General features: G+C 38.3%; 1 protein-coding gene across 1 annotated transcript in view; it reads right to left on the bottom strand.

Annotated features, from left to right (window-relative positions):
* The window catches only part of NLRC3 (NLR family CARD domain containing 3), a 778434-nt gene that overhangs the window by 116568 nt on the left and 637778 nt on the right, over positions 1-24088 (bottom strand). The window contains exon 15 of the mRNA XM_044089322.1: positions 12364-12447. Coding sequence (XP_043945257.1) covers positions 12364-12447 — 84 coding nt within the window. The remainder of the gene's footprint in view (positions 1-12363; positions 12448-24088) is intronic.

Below are 24088 nucleotides of genomic sequence, written 5' to 3'. Positions count from 1 at the left end.
TTAAAGAGACTCTGAAGGTATTAAGGGTTTTACTCAATGTTTGCCCTGATCACAAAGTAAACAACGGGCAGCTAATAACATTGATGCTACAAGCTTTCCATTGCTGTAACAAGATATCTTTCGAGTGACTCTGGACTTGCTGAATCCCTACTCTCGTATCTCTTATAGTCTGCTAAGACATTTCTGAGATTTGGAGTGGGCTACTTCCATTTCCAATTTGCTGCATTGCCTTTTAGCCTTCCTTTAGGGGACTGTCTTAAGGACATCCAGAGTTGCATTACATCTTTCCACAGTGCAAGGTTTAAATGAAGATGGAATTATTCAGTCTGATCATGAAAAAAAATCATTTAATGGCCAGGAAAATTCTGAAGGTACTGCACCCCTAATGATTAAAATCCTGTGGTACATGAAGAACATATGAAACCAGGACCATTCACTGGAGATGATCTTTTTTCTGCAATCTTTCAAAGATTTACATTCAGCCAAATTTGAACTCTGGTCTGCACTTTTCTTCTTAAAGAGAAGTTAGCCATAGTTACTTTAGGTTATGCACTTGGGGCACATTTTTGAAGTGCAAGGTATTTGATCCTAATTATAAAGGAAGAAGGACAGAAATGAAAAAGAGAATTTAGCTATCCTTTTGGACATTCCTCCAAGTAGTAGTTTTGCAACTTATAATGTACAGTACTGCACTGAACTGGAACATGGAACAAGCAAGCCTGGCAGTAATAATTTGAAAACAGATAATAAAATCAGAATTAGTTTTGCAAACAATTTATCTGATGCTTTTCTTTTCATTCATTCCTCAACTAATGGGTTTAGATCTGAGACTCTTTCCAACTTGGCCACTTCTGCTACATCTTTGGACCCCAAAACTCCTGAGCTTCTCCCTTTACCCATGATGTCCCACCAACCTAACATACCTCTGATTTCGTTTGCCACCATTCAGCTTCAGAAGCGGATCCTGTTGCTCTTGAGCTTTGGGAGTTTATTTCAAACTTTTGTGAGTTATATCTCAGAAATGCTTTATTGTGATATCTAATCTTACATTCTCCCTTGCCAGTTTTCTAATATCGCTTAGGAAATTCCTGTGTTTTAGCTACAGAATTATTGATATTTCTCTAAAGTACTATCGTTGGTACACTTTTATTTCAAAACTTATACTTACTCTTTATAGTACCCTTTACACTATTATTGTTGGTAGTTCTTTCTATCTATTTCTTTCTTTTATTTGTCTTTAAAAAAATTCTTTATTTACAAATCTCTTCCTTTTGTAGTTATGGCCGAGGTCTACCAGGTTTAACAACTGCATTACCTGTGGGCATAAAATGCCTAACTTGGAAGTCCACAATTGTTTAGGACCTGCTTATTTGGATGTAGGTTGATTTATTTTCTCTGGGTTCAATTCTAGAGCTCTTAATGATAGAAACAAGCTGGTGTTGAAGGGCCTTCTCCTTTCTACTTCTTCTGCTTCCATAGCTGGGGGTCAAACCCCATCTAAGAAGTCTGACAAAGGGAAGCCAGACTCAGCTTCTAAGGATAAAGAGTCAGGCAAGAGGTCCCCAGACTACTCTTCCTCATCGGCTCCTTCATCAGAACCTCCTACTAAAATGTTAAAAAAGTCGGATCTGACAGCTTTGTTGTTGTTTCTAAATGTAAGTCTTCCCGGATCCTACCTGATCTGGTAACTTAATAAAACAAAAGATATACCAGAACCACAAGACTAGTATAAATGCAAACTGTTTTATTTGACAAGTAAAACTTTCACAACTGAAATTGCTTCTTCTGGCATAAAAAACACATATTTTAAGCAAACAAATACTCTTATATATACAGATGTACACACCCAACTAATGAAGATGAGTGAGTTCATAAATTAACTAATAAACCAATTAACTGTTTAACAGAAAAGCTAAATCCATATGAATACTAAAACAAATAAAAACATGCTGGAATATTATAAAATCATTTAATACAATTTTGAAGAAATTCAGTTTTTGCTTGATCTGGTAACTTCATGGCTCCCTTCATCTTTTTTGGAGGATCCCCTCAGAGGCATTCCAGACCTCCTTCCTACACATTTTCTTTTAGGTCCTCCAGTAGCTTATCCTAAGCTGATGCGGATAGGATGATAAGAACCTTTTTCAGAGCTCAACTCCAGATGGGGGTGCTCCTGGATCTGACTCACATCAGATCCACGAGCCAACCTTTGTCACTCCCCAGTGGTCTGCCTTCTCTAGTCTGACTCACTGTTTCTGAGCACTTCGATCCAAGACCCCTGGGGTGTCCTCAATGGATGTGAAGACGGTCTATTCTTTGACTCTGGTAACTTCCCTGAGCCTTTCTGAGCAGGGAGACTCTCAGAGCCAAAGAGTGGGCACTGGGTCGGTGGGGATTGGGATTGATTCCAAAGCTCGCAGAGCCAACTCTCTCCCTCGGGGCTTCGGAGATGAACATCTCAGGTCCGACTCCTTCTCAGATGGAGTACTTGCGTGTTTGCAGGAGCTGATAGTTTTGGAATTTTCCGCTCCTTTGCCATCGACTTTTGTTTCCCCCCAGGCATTCTACCTTTGAGGATGTGGAGAGGGTCTTCTGTTTTTTCTAGAGAAGGGACATCCCTATCCTCCTTGGATTAGATGACTTTGCCTCCTGCAGTTCTCTGCCCTGAACCTCGTTCATCCATTCCACTGGGACAGCCAGCCTGATCAAGTCTCCAGTCAGTCTCTCAAGACATCCTCATCTCTTCTGATACTTCCCCAAATCACCCCACTGTGGAAGCCCCTCAGAAGAGAATGTATAAGAGGAGACACTTAGATTCCTCTGAGGAATCTCTCATGAAGGACACAGATTTTGATGAAGGGGAGGGGTCCCTTAGATCTCCACCTGAAGACATCTCCTTTGGAGACATCCTAGAGCTCCTGAAACAAAAAGGTGGTTGGTCATCTGATACCCCCTCCCATGAGGAATCAGTGTTCCTGGAGAATTTCGAGTCTGGTCCAACTACTTCTTGTGTAACTCCCCCAGCTGACAATCTATGGATCTTGTTTCTCACCACATGTAGAAGGAGCTGGATACTGTAGAATCGATCTCTAGATGACCTGATAAAATTTAACGTCCTCCTAAAGACTGAGCACATAGAGCAAAGTGGTCCCGATTGATGTCATGGTTGTGGCGGTAGTCATCAAAAAAGAGCTTGCGGAATAGAGTTCTTCTGTTCATCCCCCTAAAAGGGAGTCCAGGGCCTTGGTCAGATTTGGTAAGCATGTGTATGCTTCAGTAACATTTGGCCTGCACTCACTGAATTACCTGGCATATTTTACGAGATTACAAACTGATTTGACCAAAGAGCCTTACAAAATTTCTTTCTGGGTCCACAGTCTCCTCACAAATTGCCACCCTCCAGTTGATTTCTAATGAGTCCATGATGCTGATCTCCCATGTAGCAGAAGGTACCTCATAGCTGGTGGATTCAGGCATAGCCATCAGGAGACATGCCTGGATGTGACTATGTGATTTTGTGGAGCACTTTAAGTCTTTGTTCATTAATTCTCCCTTTGATGGATTTTCTTTATTTGGCCCCAATATAAAGGACACCCTCTCCAGATATGATCAAGTGGGAAAGACCCTGTCTGCCATGGGCATACATTTTTCAACTCCTCAAAGACCTTTCACAAAGTATCAACAGGGAGGTAGAAAAATGTGGTTCCACAAATGTCAGAGTCCTTTTCAAGACTCACATAGAGATAGTTCCCCCGGAGGCAGATGGGGGAACTCAAATGGAAGATGCTGTCCCCATGGCAAAGGTGGTCCACAGAACCAGAGCTTCTGTGATTCTTGGATAAGCCCTACCAACACTCCTGAAGGGAAATCTAACTGTTACCCTCTGCAGGCAGTCGGGGGATGCTTGTGTCAGCACCAATGAGCCTGGCTATCTATAACAAAAGATTCCTGGGTGCAGAGAATTATGTCCAGAGGTTATATCACACCATTTTCCCAAATCCCCTCATTAGAAAATGAAAATAATTCCTCATGTTCCATCTAATCAGAGGGAAGAAGCAGCATTACAAATAAAAAAGCTGTTCGAAAAGATTCATCCAAGAGGTAACCACAGAACAGAGAGGATCTGGGAATTATTCAAGATTCTTCTTGTTGCCAAAAAAGACAGGGGACTTGAGACCAGTTCTGGATCTAAGCAAACTGCATCAGTTTATGCAATATTCAAGGTTTTGGACTGTCACAATTTAGTCCATTTTACCTCTTCTGCAAATGGATGATTGTGTATGCTCGATAGATCTTCAGGGCATCACATCAAAATGAACAGGAGTTCCAGAAGATATCTGTGCTTCCAGCTGGGACCCAGTCATTACCAGTTTGGAATACTGCCCTTTGGTCTCACCACAGCCCCCAGGGTGTTCATGAAATGCATGGCAGTGGTAGCAGCTCACTTGAGATTGCTGAGATTCTGAGTGTTTTCATACTTAGACAACTGGCTTCTATCTGCCCCAACCAGGCATTGAGTCCTATAAGCAAGGGACTACCTGCTCCAGTTGTGCATCCATCTAGACATCACAGTCAATTACAACAAATTGCAACTCACACCTGTGCAGAGTCTGGAGTTCATAAGTGCTCATCTGGACAGTCAGATAGCTTCTCTCCCTTCTGTTCGAATTCAGGCACTGATGTCCGAGGTCAGGAAAGTACTTCAACATTTTTCTCTTCCAGTGCAACTTATTTTACAAGCATTGGGATCCATGGGAGCTGCTATCACTCTCATTCCTCTGGCTAGGTTTCACATGCAAATATTTCAGTGGACCCTGTTAACCCAGTTGTCATTCTTCAGCATCCTTTAATTGCTCCAGTCAAGATCACACAGGCATGCAAAAGGTATCTTCTTTGCTGGATTCATTCAAATGAAATCTTGGAAGGTCATCCATTTGTTTTCCCCCTGCCCACAGCCATGGTGACCATAGACACCTCACAAATGGGGTGGGGGCAATACTTGGGAAGGACAGTCCAAGGTTCTCAGTCTCCTGAAGAGTCCAAGATGCATATCAGTGTCCTGGAAATGAGAGCAGTTCTTCTAGCATTGCAGACCTTTCAAGAAGCTTTCCCATCCGGGACAGTTGCCATTCAGATGGACAATATATCAGTGGTCTGGTACATCAAAAAACAGGGAGGAACCAATTCTTATCTTCTTTGTTGAGAAGCAGTGTGGCAATGGGCGATCTCTTCTGGTAGCTCTCTAATAGCAATGCACATTCCAGGGAAATCCAGCGTGATTGCAGACAAACTAAGCAGATCCATTCTTATACCTCACGAGTGGCAGAGAGAATTTTCTATCGATGGGGTCAGCCATGCTGTGGTCTTTTCACGTCTCCCCTAAATAATAAGTGCAGCCGTTTTTTTTGCTCTGATCCTACCAATGGGGGAGTCACAGAGAGATGCTCTAGTCTACACTTGGCCCCTTGGTCTCCATTATGCTTACTCGCCAATGCCTCTCATTCCCAAATTTCTACAGAAAGCATTCTGGTTGAAGAAGACAGTAATCCTCATTTCTCCCTTCTGGCCGCACCAGATTTGGTTCCCTTTCCTCTGGCCTTACCTTCTACTTCCTCCCTCGATACTGGATCCAACTTCAGACCTCCTGTCTCACTCAACAGAGATGACTCATTCAGACTTAACAGGCCTCAAACTGACTGCATGGTTTCTCCAATTACATTGATTGCTTGACAGCTCAGGCTGTCCTCCCCTGTCTGTCATATCTTGTTATCTTCTCAAAAAACTTATACTAGAAGGATTTACAAAAGAAAATGGAAGATATATGTATTCTAGGCTCTTAGCAGGGATCTGGACCCCTTTTCTGCACCTGTACCATCTATTCTTGAAGTTTTAGCTTCAATTTTCAATGAAGGCACTAGTTTTTCAACTATTAAGTCCAGATGGATGCCAATTCTAACTTCAAACTGGGCAAAAATAACTCTACCTTAGATTCCTCTAAACTTTGTAAAGCCTTTCTCTAAGGAGCATTTTTACTTAGACCTCCATTAAAGGATCATACTCCTCTATGAGATTTAATTATTATAGTTCAGGCTTTAACCCAGACTCCATTTGGACCATCAGCTAGGACAGATCAAACATTTTTGTCCTGGAAAAACATTTTTCTGGTCTCTATCAATCAGCTAAATGAATATCTGAACTTCAGGCTCTATCTCCTAAACATCCTTACCTGGTTTTCCACAAAGACAGTATGTCCTTGTGGGTCAACCCATTTTGTTTTGCCTAAGGTAGCTTCTGAGTCTCATATAAACCCAGTCATTAATTTCCCAGTTTTCTTTCTAAACTTTTCAAATAAGGGAAAGTATTTGCTCCATCTATTGGCTGTGCATAAACAACTTCGCTATTATATCTATTAAATCAAAGACTTCAGGAAAACTGACTAATTTGTTTGTTTCCTTCTCTCTTAACAGATTGGATAAACAGTTTCCAAAGTTACCTTGGCCAAATTGTTAACTGATTCTATTTCCTTTGCCTATAGCATAAAAAGGATTATTCTTGCCTAAGCTTCTTAGAGCTCACTCCCCAATGTCTATGGCGGTCTTTTCAGCTTTTTGGTCAAGGGCTTCCTTAGATGATATTTCTGAAGCTGTAGTTTGGACTAATACTCACTCTTTTACTGGTCATTACAAATTGGATTTGGTTTCCAGGAACAGAGCTGCCTTTGGCTCTATAGTAGTCGGAATATCCTTCCATGAGGGCCACCCAAGGTTTGAGTAGCTGAGGTCTCTGACCCATCAGTTGAGGAATGAATGAAAAGGACATCAGATAAAAAATGTATGTACTCACCATAATGTTCCATGTGTGTTGTGCATTTTCATTCTTCCTCAACTTCCTTCTGGAAAGACCTAAGAGCTTTTTTTTTACAGGAACCTTTGTTGTTTGAGCTCCAGCTTCCTTTTTCTTTCTTGTCTTCGTTAACTTTTTTAACATGTAGTCCCTTTATATCTAGAGGCAGCAAACTCGATCTGAGGTATGTTAGGTTGGTGGGGCATTATGGGTAAAGGGAGGAGCTTGAGAGTTTTTGGCTCTGAAGATTTGGTAGAAGTGCCCGAGTTGGATCCAAGTCTCGCATCCAAACCCATCAGTTGAGGAAGAATGAAAATGGACAACACAGACGGAACATTGTAGTGAGTACATAACTTTTTTATATCACACACCACCAAAACTGAACAACAGACATTCTAAGCAGAAAATGTTCACTTATGAGGGGAATCTGAAAAGGGGTATGTTACAGGACACAATAAAATTTGGGGTTGTGCAGTGGTAGGCCTGTTTGTATCACTTCATGTTCTACTATATACTATCCCACTTTCTAGTACCAGAAAAGAATGATTAATGTTTATATTCCCTCTTTCCTCACTGATAACCATTTTTAAGGCAAAAAGTGAAAAACAAATCTGACTGTAATCACTCTATTCTGGCCAAAACATTTATGGTTCACCCTGCTAATTCATATATTAGTACCAGTAATTAATTTTTATTCTAAAAAAACATGGTATGTTTTCTAGTCCACTCTCATAATTCACATTCTAATGGCAATGGAATCTCTAATCCCTAAAAATCATTTGCTCTCTAATGAGGTTCTGTCCATTTTAAAATGGATTAAATGATAAAATACTCCAAGACATGTCTCAGAAGTGGTTAGACTTCTACATGGTGTCAAAATTTGACCCTAACATTGAAACTGTTCCAGTTCCTTAATTTTATACTGTCTTGTACCCCTTTTTTAATACAGTCTTTGCTTACTTATATATGCCAGCCTTTTTCTGTCACGTTTACCTTTTAAGCCACCATTTAATTAAAGACACATTTGTTAGGTGGTTCCTTAATGGTATTTACATTTAAGACTTCTCAGATGTCCAGTGGTTTTAGCTTAAGATGGATGACTTTATTTCTTTTAGAGCCAATCTTTTCAATTAACTTGAGAGATTTGTCTTGAAAGACCCTTTTTCTAGCAGCCCTAAGTTCCTTTAGAATGAATGCTGAAGTACAAACCTTATAGTGCTTTATATAGTCATTTACAAGGAAAGAAAGTCTTTATTTAAAAAAAATCTCCCTCCTTTATGCCTAAAGTGGTGTGTGCAATTACATTACAGCAGTGTATTCAGCTCCCAGTTTTCTATACAAGCAGGAAAACAAATGCTAATAAATGTTTGCACTTCATGGATGCTCACACAACTCTGACTTATTTACTAAGGAAAAGTCTAGCAAGGAGACTGACCAATTAGTTGCTCCTTTCATTAAAGTTGAAGAGATGCATCCAGTAACCAGGCGGACCCTTTCAATGTGATTGGCTGACTGCATTGTTTTCTGTTAATATAAGTACAGGACATTATCTAGAAAGATTAATACCCTCTCTGCCAGATGAACAGGTACCACTGCAAACTTCTTTAGGAATGTATCTGCTCAGTGTATCCATGATGTTGCCACACTGTCATCCATTCAGACTTTTTCAGTATATTACAAGCTGGATGCACAGTATAGGAGTAAAGGATACATGCAGGGAATAGTACGTCAAACCACTCTTATGGAGTCTATAAGCTCATGTACAAATAACAGGATCCTTGCTGCAAGACAGACCCCCCCCTACCTTCTGTAACTCAGTGCATATCGAGTGTAGTAGCTGGCATACCAAAACCTGCACCCTTTCTTTAGTCTACATATTTATTTCTGCCTCTATAGGAATATCTTAGTCTGTGAAGATATTAGTTTTTTTAAGATCACCACATATTAGAAGTTGATTAAAATGCATGTTTCATTCCTTTTGTGTGACTTTACATATGGAATGTTTTGCAGATTTTCTGAGTGCAAATCTCTACATTAGTTTTTCCACCTCTGGCTTCTCTAGCTAGCTACAGTATTAGTTGTTAGTGTGTGCTATGTCCCTGCCGTGGCCAACAATAAGAGAGTGGTGGCATGTAGATTGCCATCTTTTATAAACCGGCTGCATTGTAACTGCCCCAGCTTGAGACTGCAGTGCCACTCGCTAGAACATATGACTGTAGAAAATTTGGTAAATTACCAACATCTACTTGTTGTTACACTATTTCTCATTCACATGAATAAGTCCAGCTGCAATGATCTCACTATCATATATCTACTTTTAAATTAAGTTATTACGGAGCTGTATCATTTCCCCTTCAATGCTAATAGCTTATTTGTGTGAGTTAGAAAGTCTAGTACAATTCCGACAATATTATAGTATGAAACTGTTGCCATATTTATGCTGAACTGAGATGCATTTCAATCTGGATACATTTCAACGTGAAAGAATTTGGAAAACTCTATATGATGACTAAAAGTATTGGATCTCTGTACTTTAACCTATACAAATACTGGAGGAACATGACTATTTACATGTCTGTCCAGAATAACCATATTGCAAAATTTATATATATATATATATATATATATATATATATATATATATATAGAGTCTATATTATATCATCGAACGCTTAAAAAAGCGAACGCTGATTGTTCGACCTAATTTAAGTGAAAACTTACAATCTCGAACTGTCAGATCAGGGATTTTTTTCCTAGGGAAAAAAAATCACTGATCCAAAACACATACACACAACACAAGCACACCAAACAAACAGAAATCTACACACATACACCTAAAATCTGATACTTAACCCTACACTAAACTATGCCCACACCACTAACTACCCACTTACCTTAACCCAAACCCTAACCCTAAGGTCCGTCACTATCGCACACTCACCTCACCCGCTCCCTAACCCTAACTCACTTAAATCTGCCCTAACCCTCATGTCCACTCAATTGCACACACACCTAACCCGAGCCCTAACCCTAACTCACCTAAATCACCCTAACACTCACATCCACACAATCTCACACTTACCTGAATCCAACCGGTAACTTTCCACCATAACACTGAAAATACCGAAGCAACAGAAACGGACAACCGAATTCTTTCCCTAGGAAAAAATTCAAGTTTCTGCTGCTTCGATATTTTGCAGTTTTATGAAAATAGGTTCGATCAATCAGTGTTTGCTTTTTTAAGCATTCAAGGATATAATATAGACCCTATATATATATATATATATATATATATATATATATATATATATATATATATATATAATATATGAAATAAATACACCTATTACTTGAGTCAATGGTATATGGTACAGGATGAAGAATGATTACTTTTAAATGTATTATTTATTTATGTTTGTGTTTAAGTAGGTGGACTGGGCCACAAAACTGTATTTTTAGTCATGACCTTCTTAAATATCTAGTTAAATATAAAACAGAATAATCAAGGTAACATTACTGTAAACAGCTGGAAAATCCCAGTACATGCTACTTCTAAAACATTACTGTGCTTCGTAGGGGTGGGAGGTGGAGTGAACATTTAGAGTGGTTCACAGATGGCAGTAAAATCAGCAACAACATACTGACCACATTCTGGGCATTCTTATGGGGATAAATTCACTTCTGTCTAAAGCGCAGGTGCACTAGGAATTTTAATTTTATTAGGATGAATGAATTTTCGTTGGTATTCACATAGTAAGTTTCTTTTTTATTAGATCCATGGTAGTTTACTTTGTGCCCTTTGGATGCTATTCTTGGAAATTTGCTGCTTTGTGTTCTGTTCCATAGCTCAACCTAGCAATGCAGCTTGCTGTGCACTCAGCAGTGACAAATGATTCACATTTTTTGCATATTGCTCATTTGTTTTTAATATACATGGGGACAGGCACACTAAACTTGTGTCTGCTTTTCAGGTTTTATTTTAAGAAAAAATCCCAGTCTTTGTCTAGTAGAAGACTGCAAAAAATTTACAAAAAACAATGTTCTTTAAATATGTTGGCCAATTGGCTGCAATAGTTACCTGTCATGCTTCAAATGAAATACTGGAACACAGAGCCATTTAACATGTAGACATAAGATGTCATTGGAAAGCATTTAAGTCAGCCTACTTTAAGCATAATATTGTTTCTCCAACATAGTGTTGCTTTATTATAATTTCAGAAACTCAAACATGGAGTGGTGCTTAAAACATTTGTATCTTTAGTATGAGTTTATAGGACATACCCATTACTAAGGATGGGTGCATGCAGGGTATAGTCAGAAAACTCCATTCTGTACTCAAACTTCTTTTGCTGTCCCCTCAACCCACCTAGCACTTCAAACAAATGAACACATCTTTCAAAATATAAAGTAAACGACCCAATTTGTACAAGGCACCTTTGCAGAGATATGCAAAAAATCCACAAGTAAAAATAAAGACAAAGGTCAAGAAACTGCAAAGGTGAGGCTCCAGCACAGCGACTTCAAAGTAATCAAATGTATATCCAAAATTTCGAATTTTCTCCAGGAACAAATCAAAGATCTGGATTCCACTCCAGTGACAGTTTTAAAGACATATATACATTCTAAATATTGATCGTCTTATAAAAACTTACAGAATCTTAAATTAGTTGTCTTATGTAGAACATTTATTGATATAAGAGGGGGTGATATTAAAGCAAGGACTGAGGAAAAGGAAGCTGATTGGATTATTAGGCTAAGGGCTAGTTCAGGGCATGGACTAAATGATTCTGTCCCCATAAGACCAGTGTTGAAAAAGAGACAGTTGAATAGATAAAACATTGATTCTCATCCACACTTATATATATATATTTTTAACATATTCTTCATATTTTTATATGTATTTTTAGATTCTGTAAGTTTTCATAAGAGGATCAATATTTAGAATGTATAGATGTCTTTAAAACTGTCAGAGTCATGTGACTGATTTTAAGCATTATATAAGGTGTGTGTGTTTTAATGGTTGTTATACACCTGAAGAAGCTGTTTGTGAAAGCGCTTGTGCACCAATAAAACTGTGTTGCAGCCGAGTGGAATCCAGATCCTTGATTTGTTCCTGGAGAAAATTCGAAATTTTGGTTATACATTTGATTACTTTGAAGTCATCGTGCTGGAGCCTCACCTTTGCAGTTTCTTGACCTTTGTCTTTAGTTTTACATCTTTCAAAATGTTGCCCCCCTTGTAGGTAATAAATGTACTCATTGTTTTCAGCGATTCTCTCTAAAACTATTAAGGATATTGTTTTTAGATTTGCAGTCCTCTCTGTCAGCAAGTTATGTACTTGTTGTTTGAGGCATTCATTTTGATAGTTAAAAAATAATATGTCCTGTAAAAAGTTACAATGTTTCTGAGTGATGCAACAGAAATGTACACTGCAGAGTACTAAGTGTATACCTGGCTACACCCTTGGGTGAATGCAGGTAGTACACAGACAGACAGGGTTCTGAATCCGTTTTCACTTACTAGAGTGATGTGAGTGTTGTATTCATCTTTAGGGCTGTAGACAGAGCAATGATTCCCTCATCTCCAATTGCATTTTCCTGCAAACTGAAAAAAAGAAAGAATAACATTTATGTTATAGAGTGTAATATGGACATGCATGATTTATTTTGGCACTTCTTACCCTTTAGAGATTAAACTTGTAAGAAGAGCTTTTTGTTGCTTCTTGTTAAAGCCAAACAAACAGAATTACCCAGATAATACACGATTACTAACAATGGATCATCACGTTACACTACTACTGGAGTTGGAAAACAGACTTTTTTTAAATTAAGGTTTCCTTACAACATCACCTGAATTATAAGACATAACCATATATTTGGTAGTTTTTTATTGTTTTCATTGAGTAGAAACTCTGACTAATTTGTTTTATTTGGTCGAAACCTTAATTAACTTAATGTCTTTGAACACACAGGGGAAGCCCAAAAGATTTTCTGACACACACACACACACACACACACACACACACAAAAAACAAAATAAAAAAATAAAAATACCTTAGAACTACAGTAGAAAACCACCCATGAGACTCTGTTCATAAGAACCTACTCAAACTACCAAAAGCTCTATTCAGTAGAATCTTAGGCAATTAACACGGCTTACTGAAGTCAGTGGGAAAAACTATTCTGATCCAAAAAAAGGTAAAAATGTTGAAACTGAAGTTTTTTTGTTTTTGTTTTGCATAATACATTAAATGTCTTGCCCTGTAGACTTAGGGAATCCTGTTTATGACAAATGAATCCACAACGCATTGTGAAACCTTTTCCTCTAAAGTACAGTACAAATGTTATTATTTCTGGCAATGCAGAACAGAGCCACTAAGTTATATTTCCTAACAATGGACACTCATAAAGGTGGGTTGTTCTAAATATTTTTATCAGGTATTAAGTATAGATATTTCACCATTCTTTACATGTTCATTCCCATTCTACAGAAAATCTAGGTCAGTTCATTTCACACTTAAAAAATTCACACAGTACCTGCACAAAATATACACTTGAACAAAAAAGTAAAATAAAATAAATGCTATAGTCCTATACATAAAACCCCTAGAGATTATTTCTACCATAACTGAAATAAAAAAAAGAAAGTTTACTTAAAATTAAAAAAGACAAACTGCAACCAACCATTTGGATAATGGCATTAGAAGCAAAATGACCCTGAAAATAAAAAATCCAAATTAAATAACATTAAATAATTAAAGTATAAACTGTAAAACTAACAAATATTAGTGTAACACTCAATACATTACTACAACAATATCAACAGTTTAACTGTCACTACTAAAAGAAGCTAAAAGCTGTTGATAAACAGGTCTCCAAAACATAAACTATTAAAATGCAGACCAAAGAGGACTGAATGGACAAACTTTTACTTAGATTAAGTAGGTGTTTCATCTCCAAGTTTCCCCAGTCCACAATGCAAAGGCATATAGCACTTCAAAGGAAAAAGACAGTGCATCATGAATGTAGCAGGACACACCAAAGCGCAGAATCCACACAAGTCCATAGTGTGTAAAAAATAGGCAGATTCACCAGCCACCAACAGAAGGTCAGAAAATAAAGTGGGGCAGCAATCAGTCTGTGATGACCATACAGTTGACATCCTCCTCAAACAGGACATAGAGAAGAAGTCCCTGAAGACAGATTTAGTACACACCCACCAAAATCCATGAGCTGCACAAATCCCCAAATGTGTTGAAAGCAGCCACTTGAATCAATCACCACTGGACAGTCAAGAAATGAAAGGAGGACTGCATGCAGAACCCACAGTAAACATCTTCCACACACAGGGCAGACTGTAGTAGGCCAGAAACAGAGATTTGGCAAACATATTGCCACAGCAGTGCAAGTCAAGGTCTGACCATAGTATTCAAGAAATACAGCAGTACAGCAAGTCCAATAGTAATGTACAGTTAGTAACAATATACAAATACTGCACACATCCCAAGCAGATGTGCAGTTAATGCAAACTTTGGGGAGACACAGGTCCATATACAGCACTCCAATAATCAGGGAACTAGAGGCTGGACAGGTACTGTGGTGCTTTAGTTGACAGGAGTCAACTGTAACAAATAGCAAACTCAAGCAGGTAGGTAGGCTAAGTGGTAAGAGCTCAAAGAGATGCTGAGGCATTCCACTAATGAAAGGCCACGTATGTGGAAGAATAACACTGCAGGAGGGCTTAGTGGGCAGCTGTCAATGGTGTTACAGATGAATGTGGTGTGATAGTGCCTGTAGGTAGTCCCACACTTCTTAGGTATCCTTCTGAGCCGTGATTTTGCTAAGAGCATCTCCACACTGAACTCAAAGGAATCACTTATGGAAAGGCAGCAAACCACCCAGCATGGACTCATTAAGGCCACCCTTATTATTCTGTTTATAATAAACCAGAGTAAGCAGCTTGTGGAGAGCTATGGAATGGGATCTACATACAGTAAGAAGTGAGAGATGTCATACCTACATGCTATATTATTTACAAGGAAGAAAAAGGCAGGAATCTTCTCCATGTGGCAGAACATGAAAAGAAGAGCTAATGGCGGTCTGGAGGAGGTGTGTACCATAGTGCTTTGGATGCCCCTCTATAAAGTTGTTTAGCAAACTGCCAAGGAATGGTTCATGCCAGTGCAAGAACTCTTTAAAAAGGCATCTGGAAATATGGTTAGGCATCATACTTAAGGGTGAGGCCAAACTTCTGTACCTAGTGTCTCAGTACTTGCTCCAGGTGAAATGAGCACATATGCACATTGGCAGTGCAAACTGCACCATGTGCAGCATTAAATACTGCCCTTTTAAAGTCCATCAGTTTATATTGTGGAGCCAAAGCATCCCTCATGTCCTTACCCAAACCCACTAGATAGGTAAATATATAATCATAGATTGTTTTTTTTTGCAAAACATTAACAGGTAAATATATAAATCATAGACTTTTTTTTTTGCAAAACATTAAACAATATAGTAATGGTCTGTGCCTGGCATTGGACCTACTCCCTAGAAATCCATTACTATAAAACTGTCGGCAAATAGCTGCATGGAAAGTGACATCCATCAGTCAAGCAGGAATGCATCCCAGGCAGCTAATTATTGTCTTCTGTGTTCAAGATAAATTGTAGTTTCTGCCACCCTCCCCCACACAGTGCAGCACAATAAAGGTGTCTGAATGGAGCTTCACACATCCTCAGATGCAATATCTTATAATGTATTGAAGGTGTTTTTCTCCATTCTTTGTCCTTTCCATTTTCTGCATATAAGAAGTTTTTGTAATGCTCATTTCTAGAATAGCTGCCTCACTATTGCACTCTTGGGTACACTTAGAGACTAAGCTGATTAAGGCATCATTGGAAGTGGATACTTCTGTTTTAACTACTGTCTACACACTGCCTCCACTTTCTCTGGTCTGGGTGGGTGGTGATACACCATAGCCTTCACTAACTCCTCTCCAGTTACTATGCCAAGTGTTAAACTCCTTCCACTGCACCATGTCGTTTGTCAATGCAGCCCCAGTATAACTTTCCACAGGATGCCTGTTCTTAGTGAAAGCTGAAGCAGTCACAACCATCAACCTATCCCTCTGGGTCATTGCTGTCTGATGAAATTGGATGACATTTTCCAGCTGAATATTATTGGTCTCACTGTCTGTGCACACAGCTGTGGACGTATGGGAACCTCAGCAGCCACATGCCCAGAATGTTTCCCCAAACTGCCGCTGCCAGGAATGAGCAGGGCCCTGGTTCTTGTCTTTGTCACACATTCAGCATTTGTTCCTGAGCCCTGCTGTTCACTCATGTACTACAGTCTGCAGTGCTTCTTTCTTCTGCTTGCTTTATTGCTGACCCGAATCCTTGGGAAAAGTATCCTTTCAAATGGAATAATTTCATTCTCTGAACAGCAATTAAAAAGAATGCCGATAGAGCAAAAAAAAGCTGAAACAACTTTTGTCAAGCCTTGAATGTAATATTTTACAGAGATGCAAGATCCACTGAACCCCTGCATGGGGGAGATACCCCCAGATTTATATACACATACTCCAAGGTTGCACAGCAGCTGAGAAAAAAAGTCCACCATCATTGAAAGTTGTTTTAGCAATATTTCCTCGATCTACAGGTATTTGTTTTACTAGTTGCTACTAAACTGACATGTTACCTTCAATATTATCATCCCACTCTTTCTCTTCCAGTAGTGCTCAACACAACCTTTCATATTCTCTTAATTTTCTTCAAAATACTTCAAAATAATCTAACCACACAGAATTTCAATCACATTGATAAAGCCCTTAACAGCAGTATTCCTAACTCATATTGTTTCTCAGCCTATATTTTATTATAGTTGGATCATATTTTTCAGCCAGTCTTCCACATGTTTATCAATTAACCAAAATGTACTGCATGCCATTTGGAAAATTGCCATTATCAAGGCCAATTCCCAAAAATGCAGTACCTAACTCTTCTTCTTACTGTAGACCTATCTCATTACTTCCAGTTCTAGAAAAGATTATTCACAACCAAACTGTTCTGTACCTAAAAGTATTTTCCAGTTGCTGTTCCGCATTCTGAACCAGGAAAAGCAGACTGACCGCACAGTGAACATTAACAGGTGATATTGCACTAAATATGGACAAAGTATACCTCACAGGTGCATTATTTACCGACCCCACAAAAGCTACTGACTTAGTCAAACACAATCGCTGTAAATCAGCTGTACTTCCAGATGGCTCTAGTACTAGAACTAGACAACTACAGTTGTTTTTTGAAAGGGTCCTTTTAACTCAAAAATGGACTTTTATTCTTTCCCACAGCTCTCCTTAAGATTGCTTAATGTTGTAGTTATTCCTTCTCTCACTATTTATTATTTATTTATTACCTTGATTACCCTAAAGGTCACAATTATTTATGCAGATGACCTGGTCATTTAGCACTCCCCACCTTATCAATTCAATATCAAAATCCATTATAAACAGCCATAAAATATCTCCTGCTTCTCAACAGCAGCCTACTTCCTCAGACCTTTACTTACAATATTTGAAACTAAACAAGAATTAAAATGTGTATCCTATATTGCACTATAGGTGACCTAAATTAATTCAAGATTTCAGGCCACAATTCACTTCAAATATCTTGACATTTAGCTTGACCAGTCCCTTATTTTTGAATACTAATTAACCAAAGCTAAATTAATAATCAATTTCTTTGGGCTTGGAACAAATGTCCCAGTTTTTCTACCTTGAAGACAGGAGTACCACTGTAAAATATATACTACTATTGCAACTAGAACTAGATACTGGATTTTTTCTAAAGGTGTTTCAGCACAGAAAAAAATGCTCACTGTTATAATCAATGGATTCTATTTAAATATCTTCCTAGCCTGCCACATAATACACCAAAACACCACTGTACACTTTTAATAAATGTAACATAGGTTCCAGTTATGGAATGAGCAGACGTCTTGCTGGACTTGCTCCTCCTTAAACTCCTGAATCTTGAAGCATAACCTTTCCTTTTCAGCAGATTTACCCTTTCCATATTAGTGCATGACTTTATATCCCAATCAGATGGCATCATCACTCTTAAAAAGCCTCATAACAACTCATACTGCAGTGACTACTCTTTCTCTGGCTTTAGTTGAAAACTTTTGGGGTCATCCTCCTCACCGTGAGATATCCAACCATACAAGTAGTTGATGTCTAAACTTTCACAGCACCTCATTAACAAGTCCAAATGTTGCTCTAATGACACTGGTATAACAGAAGAGTCATTCTTTTCCTGTACACCATTATTTGAAACTGACTCACTTACCAAGCCCATTCTCCAACGTCATTTTTTAAATATATCTAGTCTCTTTTATTAGCAGCAGCTTCAGATTGAATGCACTCGCAAACTAACCAATAAGATTAACATATTCCATTCACCTTAATAAAAATCGTGTCTACATCAGGACTAAAAATCTTAAACTCATGATAATAAAGCCAAGGTACTCATTTTTACCTATCACTCATTTACATTATCATATGTATACTCCTGCTTGTTCAGCATTATGTGATTTGTTGCATTCTTGCTTGCATTATCTGCATATTCAAACTTTATGCCTTGCACCTAGGTATTGTATGAAATCTGTCTTTCTGGAATCATTACATTAATCTTAGTTAGCAAACTATATATACAAATCAATGACTAAATCATTTTTTCATTCCTTTATTATCCAGTCGCTCACTTATTCTAGTCCAAGCGAGCCACAACCTGTTCCTGGCACTCTGGGAGAACAAGGCAGAGAAGCCAATTCCAGAAGGTGTGCTTGCACATGACAGTAAAACAGTTATTCTTATTCTTCTATTTTTCATTAAATGCATTTTATTTGTTTTAGGTAATTTGTATATGTATTGGTTGAGATTATTATTCATCAGAAGAAATATTCCCTAATAAATTTATTGACATTAGCTATAATTGAGTTTCATCACATTTGTCTAAAATCTCCAAGGTACTTGGATCAACAATAGTGCACCTCCTTTGTTATTATATGGGAGCACCATCTCATCCATATCAGTGGCTACATAATGGACACCTATTAACAAACATTGTTTATTAAATAAATCACAGTACTGGTACCTTCTGTTGCTAATATTACACTGACAAATTTGAAACCTTCAGCCAAAACATTTACCTTTCAACACACGTCAAATATCATATACCATTACTGAATAAACTACTTTACAACCAACAACTAAATATAAATTTATACATAAAGCAATAGGGCATACTGACTAATCCCAAACTCATTTTCTGTAATACCCGGAAAGTGCAGCACTTGACATAGTGACTATCAGACTCTAAAACTTTGCGTGTTAATCCTGACCCTGCATTCTAAACCTCTCCTTTTCCTTTATACAGAAAATGATTTATTTCTCCCTTACTTTTCTCTCAGAGGAGTCAAGACAACCATCCATTCAGATAGTTATTCTGAGACCCTTTTTTTGCAATATTCAGCCGTACTACATCCTCACCAGAAGATGGCAAACTAGTGCTAGACATTCTCGTTACTATTGTTTTATGCAATTCTCATTTTTTCATGTTTTGACTATTCATTTGGAAGCCTCTTCAATCTGATTTAAGATAATTTTTTTTTCAAATCCTTCTGGTGGGGGATTGTCATTTAGGCAGCATAAGGGTTGATTTCTTGAGTGCTTCCTCAGTGGCATTCTAGCAATGAGAACATTTTTGTTTTTTGTTCTAATGTCTCCCCTGTGTGGGAAGAAGAGTGTGACCGCCTTCATCACAGGAGCCACAACACCTTCCCCTCCACAACTGCATTTGCTGGGTGAAAGCTACCACCAGTTGGTGGCTTGGTGTACTGTATGCATGACTATAGATGGCAGGCTTGTTTCCTTCTTCTGATGGACTGCTACAGCTTCTGACTGGCTTTACCCCCTCCCTCCTAGGATGGGAACACCCATTCTTCTTGCTACTTCTGTCAAGTGCCTGACCTTGTAATCAAACTCTGGTTGCTTAGGCCATAGCCAAGGCTTTATCCTTCTACACTACCAGGCTGGCTCAATTGTCATTTTGTTCATAGATATATGTAATTCTATAGCACACCCCAACAGGAATAGACTGCTTATAAGGAATACTTTTCTAGTGAGTAATCTTTTTAAATTCATCTAAATGAGAACAGGACCAAAAATATGTTCCCTGATCCCCACTTACATCACCAATGTAAGGAATTAACTCCCTGGAACATTCTACTCAATCTATGCATGGTATAAAATATTTATACAAACCATCGACATAAAAGATTATAAATCTCCTTAAACTGGTGCTATGTCTTAACAGCATCCATAACCAACTCCAAAGTTCCAAATCCATTTTGGCCCCTTTATGTGTGCTGAGTATCAGCTGCTCTCCAGGGCTGTTCTTATAGCTCTTTTTACATTAATGTTCCCAGTACTATCCTCCGGGATTAGGACTACACCAGTGGCAGGTCAGGTAGTGGGGGTGGCTGGTGCAGAGCAGTGGCCAGCATTACTTATGCTGTCTTGCATTCCAGTGATTTTTTAAATGCCTTAACTGGAAAGGGATACATCATGTGTATCAGTTCACATAATGCCAATTACCCTGACCCTCCTCTTCAAAGACAGAACTCTAACAGCAGTCTGATTCATCATTTTGATTCCTTCCCCATCATTGGGGGATATGTCTCATCATGGACAGAAACCCCTCCCTCCCTTCTGGCATAGATGTGCAAGCAAAATGCCACTGCTTCCCACCCTCCTTTCTGGGTCCTCCAATGCCTGAGCTGCTAGTTAGACTATGGTCGGTGGGACTGTACTCAGGGCTCCATCTTTCTACATCATGGACCCAGAATGCTAAATTAGGTCTCATTCTAGCACATTTTGACATTCCCACATTTGTGTTTTAAGCTCATCTAAGATCGTCCAGTTATTTGCATACCCTCTTACTAGACTCTTTTCAGAAGGTGCTTCGCTGCTAGACCCTAACATGACAACATGCTTAATCAGTCAAACTGCTATTACTCTCCCCTCACACTCTAGACTCAGTATATTTCATTACAGCAATTTATTCACTGATTCCAATATCCTCAGTTATTTAACCCCCCCCCCAATCACTTTAGTCTACCTATATTTTCACCTTCTCAGACCATATTCACTCTTCACTATCATCATACTCTATCTGATATTAAGACTGTAACCATTAGGGGGTTGGCATAATAATTTTGGTATTTACCTCGCAGACAAAAGATACAGGATTTGATTCTCACTAAAGGAAATTGGATCATCTAAAACTGGTCCACAATGACAGTTAGCGTAGTAATAACTTAAATGGGGTGAGTTTGGCTTAATGGTCAAGGTCTTTACCTCAAATACACAAGGCAGTGGGTTTGATGCTTATCTCAGGTAATTGGCTTGGCTTAAAATGGCCCTTCAAGGCAGTTACCTAATATTCATCTATAAACCTTTACACTTCTGCAATAGGTAGTAGTGACTTCAACCATTACTTTGTGGATGGCTTAATAAACACTGTTTTTAACAAATGCATCAATTTCTTAATCCCATAAGGCAGTTCCTCTGTTTTCCCCAAATATTATCTCCCAGCTACCTTCTCAGTCTCCCATGGATTCTTACATGCTAAGAACATCAACTGCATTCATCTCTCCTCACATGAGCTCCGACCAAGCAAATAAGATTTTTGTTTTACAGCTCCAAATTATAATTGAAGATTTGGCCCGTTTCATCCCCTAATTCCTGCAGCAGTGGTAAATTTTCCAAGTTGCCATAGACTTACTCCAACCCATAATAAACCACAATCATCATATTCTTGACTGACCTCACAAAAGTTTGAGGGACACCAACAGGAAAAGCCGGATATACATACAGCAACCATGGAAGCACAAAAAGAATGCAGTGCTTGCATCCAATGATTCTTCTGCCCCTTCCTTGTAAGTTCCTCATATATTTTGCTATTTGGCTCCATTAACATACTCACCTGTTCAGCTTCCTAATTGCTTCCCATGAGTAGATTACCATACAGTTTGAGGCAGTGTTCACATAGTGACAAGAGGCATGATCTAGTGCTACTGCCCTGATCTAATTTGTTTTACTGTTGTTCAAGGAAAATCTGCCAAAGTTAGTAAGTACTTCAGATAATTTCCATAAACAGTCTTCTGGCATAGACATATATACTGTAATGTCATCTGCAGGTAACAAAATAACAATTTTTTTAACCAGCAAACAAAGCACTCCAAGGAGAATAGTATCCATGGCTCCAAAAGTGAAAAAAATAGTTTTATTTTAATGCACCACAAATGCAAATACTGCGTTTTCCTCATGTAGAGTCAGAACTTCTTCAGAAATATAACTAAGCCATCAGGTGTTCCTTATATACTAATTAAGACACAGTTCATTAATTAATCCAAATACAAATACGCATTTACAGGTATCCAAACAATGTTACAGAGGGTAGCGAATTTCATCAAGAATTACTTAATATTTTTAACAAAGCAGGTTTAGATATTTTAAGGGCTATAAATAATAATATGGTAGGGAAATGGAAATACTGTACAAAAAGACAGACAAACGAAATCATGACATTGTAACTGATCTTTTGTTTACAGTGGAGGCTGAGAAAACTAAGTATTACAAAGTGAAAAATCAAATAGAGGATAAATGTAAACATATTTATGATAGGAAGGTTAAAAAACTGGAAAGAGATTTGGTTGAATATAGGGAGAAAAGATCTTATCTAAAACCTAGGACCAACTATAGGAGTCTTGAGCCGAATAGGGCAAGAAACAATAAAAGGGACTGTGGCTGGGAAGGCAACAACAATATAAATATGAATACTGAAAATTACTACACTGATCTTGGAAGTGGAGAGAGTCATGATGACCAGATGCAGGACTACCCTTTAAATTATCCCCCCCTGAGGAGGTCAGAAAGAATCAAACAGCAGACCCAGGTGAATTATCACCACTCACTCAAGGGGGGTTGGTAGGAGAAGAATTTTTGGAGAGGGTTCCATCTGACAACAAAGAAAAGAACATTGGGCAAATAGTGGTGCAAGGGCCTAGACATATATACAAGGATTTCAGCATATTTAATTATAATAGTTTGGATATTGGATTGGTGCATTTCAACCTGTTTTGTAAGGGTTTAAAATTTGTACCTAGTACACTGAGTGACACTTCCAACGTATTGATAGATTTAAAACTCTTTTTGTGGAAAAAGAATTTGGAACTTTTATTTAACAACCAAGAACCCCCACCCCTCCATCCCCAGTTAAAAAACTTTGAGACTCAAGTAGAGCTGGAACTCCGGAGTTGTTTGAATAAAGCCAAGAAAAAAATACAACTTGAATAAAGAAGAGAACGAATTATTGCGATCTATGAGAAACAACAAAAATATCAGGGTTATGAAACCTGACAAGGGGGGAGGTTTGGTGGTGATGGATAGTATTGTATATTCAGGGAAAATGTTGGAAATGTTGAACTACACTGATAGATATTCTAGGGTGTCACGTAACAAAATCAATGTGGCTTATCACAAAGTTGATATCACAAAGTTGACTTCATTCTCAAAGAAATGGTGAATGATGGACTCATTGGACCAGAAGTGTACCAATATATAGTTATGGACAAACCTAAAATTCCATCTATATTTGGTATTCCTAAGGTCCATAAAGACCGATAGTGGCAGCTACAGGATCTAAGACCTACCTGGTAGCTAAATATATAGACCTAAGCCTTAAGAAAGTATGGTCAGAAAAGGTAGGTATTTTGAAAGATTCGTGGGACTTCCTTAGAAGTGTCAGCGAAGATTTATATAATGAGGAGTTAATCTTTGTAACACTGGATGTGCAAGATCTATTTAACGTTATACCTCATAAACTGGGGTTAGAGTGGTTTGAAGAAGCATTGTATAGTAAAGGGAGCACTATTATTAACAACATTCAGATCCTGGTTGAACTAATGGACCTAACATTGAAACACAATTTTTTGTTTTTCGAAGGGGAGTTTTACAAGCAAACTAGTGGAGTAGCAATGGGGGCCTGTTGTGCCCCCATATATGCCAACTTAGTGCTGTCTACCTGGGAGGAAAAATATGCGTTTCATTCAGAGTATTCACCTTTTTGGGGTATTATAGGCGATATTTAGATGATATGTGCATTTTTTGGAAGGGACCAGAA

Source organism: Protopterus annectens, chromosome 12.part0 (assembly GCF_019279795.1).
Source record: "Protopterus annectens isolate FY-2018-M chromosome 12.part0, PAN1.0, whole genome shotgun sequence".
Classification (NCBI taxonomy): Eukaryota; Metazoa; Chordata; order Ceratodontiformes; family Protopteridae; genus Protopterus; species Protopterus annectens.
Note: the sequence above shows the minus strand (reverse complement) of the source record. Positions and strands in the feature narration are given on the sequence as shown.